The sequence below is a fragment of the Lotus japonicus genome, chromosome 5 (genome assembly GCF_012489685.1).
Source record: "Lotus japonicus ecotype B-129 chromosome 5, LjGifu_v1.2".
Lineage (NCBI taxonomy): Eukaryota > Viridiplantae > Streptophyta > Magnoliopsida > Fabales > Fabaceae > Lotus > Lotus japonicus.
In genome coordinates, this window is record NC_080045.1 from 1787865 (window position 1) to 1790257 (window position 2393).

Consider the following 2393-nt stretch of genomic DNA (forward strand, 5'->3'; position numbering starts at 1 on the left):
TAGAGTAGTGAGTTGAATCAATGAGAATATGGACTTGGAAGTATTTGAATGATAATATTCTTGTTTGGTACATGGAGAGACATTTGAAAATGGATCATTTCTTTAAGAAGTGAAGCAATCCTTATTGTTGCAGATTTGCAGTGTTTGTGCCTAACATGGCAGTAATATGTAGAGAAATTAAGAAGAACATGTACATAGCCTGCAGCACTTACCCTGCTAATAAAAAGACATGATCAGTAGATTTCATCAATCTTGAAACATATGACTGAACCCACCACAGTAAGAAAGTAAAGCCCTAACCTTAAAATATAGACTAAATTGACACTATAACTTCCAAAGAAAAAATATCATTTTTCATTTCCTAATAATTGATCAATTACAGAACAGCTAGTACACAAAATAAGATATGGAACATAACTTCAAAATACAGGATACAAGTCACCTCAAAAAGTTGGTTTACAATTGGCAAGGAAATGATGCTTGTACTTATTCCAATTCCAATGGTGATTTGATGATGATGGAAGCAATTCATTCACACAAATTACGTGCGAATGCGAACGAGATATAGCAGAATCAAGATTATTCTAACTTGTTGCTGTTTTGTTGTATAAGCTCCTAAGGTTTAAGCTCTAACAGGTTTCTGAAGCACTGCAGATAACACCACTTGAGGCTTCCCTGACCCAAAACTATCAACCTTCTCTCCCACAACCCACTTCAATTTTTTATATCCAAACTTTTCAATCAACCTTGTCAAAGCTTGTTTCTTCTCTTCATTGGCACAAAAGAAGTTATCCAGCCATAACAAACCACCGGCGCGTAAAACCCGATCAATGTCGAACATCAAGAACTCCAACTTCTCTGGCTTCCCTCCAACATCCAATGCACTTGAAGCATGGATCAGATCAAACACATTGTCATAGAAAGGGAACCTATGATCCAAGCTCAAGTAAAGTGGGAAAAGCCCTCTTGCAGCAATGAACTCACTGAATGGGGCATCAATGTTCAGAGTGTTAGTAATTACAGTAACATTCCTATCAGCCATCCTAGCAGCAAAGGATCCAGACCCTCCACCAATGTCAAGCCCTATTCTAATTCCACCACTCCCCAATGCTAAGACATCATCAACCACAAAATCATTCTTACTTTTACCTTTGACAAATCTCTGATTCTCATTGCTACTAACCAAATCAAAGCAACCAATGCAATCTCTGCTCAATTTTTTTCCATTCAAACATTCAAAATTCTTACAATTGAGACCACTCCAATTAACTGTCTTGTTACCAACATTTATCCAAAGAGAATCAGGAAAAGGGGAAAGTCCTACCTTGGAAACAGTTTTAGAAAAACACCTTCTTCTTGGCAAAGGCTCACACCCTCTTAAAATCAGCTTCTGAGCTAAACTCCAATCATCAGGGCAAGATCCAGAAGCCTTGTAACTCATGTACTGAGACAACAAGTCTGAAGATTTCTCACAGGAGTGGCCCACAGATGGCACCATTTCAGTGATCCCAGTTCTTGAATCTTTCCCCAGAGGAAGCTGGTGGCGCTGGAGGAAGATTTTGAGCTCGTTTGCGATATTGGGTCTTGAAAGATCAATGCTTTCGTAGCCAAGAAGCTCTTTTTCCATCTGGGCTAGTTGCTTCTGAGATAAATCGATCTCTCTGAGTATGAGTGAGACCTGCTCTGAGATGATGGAGATGTTCTTGTGGGCATGGTGGAGGAGTTGGTGATTTGGTTTTGGTGAAGCAGTGAAAGCATAGAGAGCAAAGAGATTGGTGGTGATGACAGAGAAAATCATGAGAATGTTGACAGCTGAAGAACACAGAGTTGCTCTTTTGAATCTGGCTGTTCCATCTCCTATTTTCAGAGAAACAGAACCCATCTTGGTTCTGCTCTGGTGAACAAACACACAGAGAGAGAGAGAGTTGAGAATCAGTGAATCAGTGAGAGTGAGATTTGCAGTGTGGCAAGTGGAAGTGAATTGGATGTGGAGTGAGTTAGAAAAAAGCTAAGTTTCAGAGACAACCAAACCCAAATCGAACCTTGTCGGTTGTGCTTGTGAAATTTTCCATGTGACTTTACTATTGTGTAGTTAATAGATGTAGTGCCCTGTCAATTATTTAAGGGTTAAGTAACATTCACACTTGAATAAGTGTAATAAGTGTAAATGGATGGGAAAATAAGAAATGTGAGGAGTATATAATTAAAAGAGAAAATAAAGACTGATAATTAATAAGGGGCAATACAATTGGCAATAGTTAAACTCTTTAGAGCATATCTAATAATGTCAACAAGATTAACTGAGTGCATATTAAAGAAAATGTGACATTTACCCATAACTTAGCGAACGTCATTAACACTAGTACTATTGAAGTTACAGTTACAATTTTTAA

The 2393-nt window shown here is 38.2% G+C and overlaps 1 protein-coding gene across 1 annotated transcript; it reads right to left on the reverse strand.

Moving 5' to 3' along the window:
- Positions 1-220: 220 nt before the first annotated feature.
- Positions 221-2073, reverse strand: LOC130718612 (probable methyltransferase At1g29790). Its single transcript, XM_057569229.1, has one exon. It carries the CDS (start codon positions 1880-1882, stop codon positions 623-625), a length of 1260 nt encoding a protein of 419 aa, XP_057425212.1. The 5' UTR covers positions 1883-2073; the 3' UTR covers positions 221-622.
- Positions 2074-2393: the final 320 nt, after the last annotated feature.

Excerpts from the sequence above, each read along its gene's own strand:
- LOC130718612 (XM_057569229.1), bottom strand. The coding sequence starts at position 1,882 with ATGGGTTCTGTTTCTCTGAAAATAGGAGATGGAACAGCCAGATTCAAA.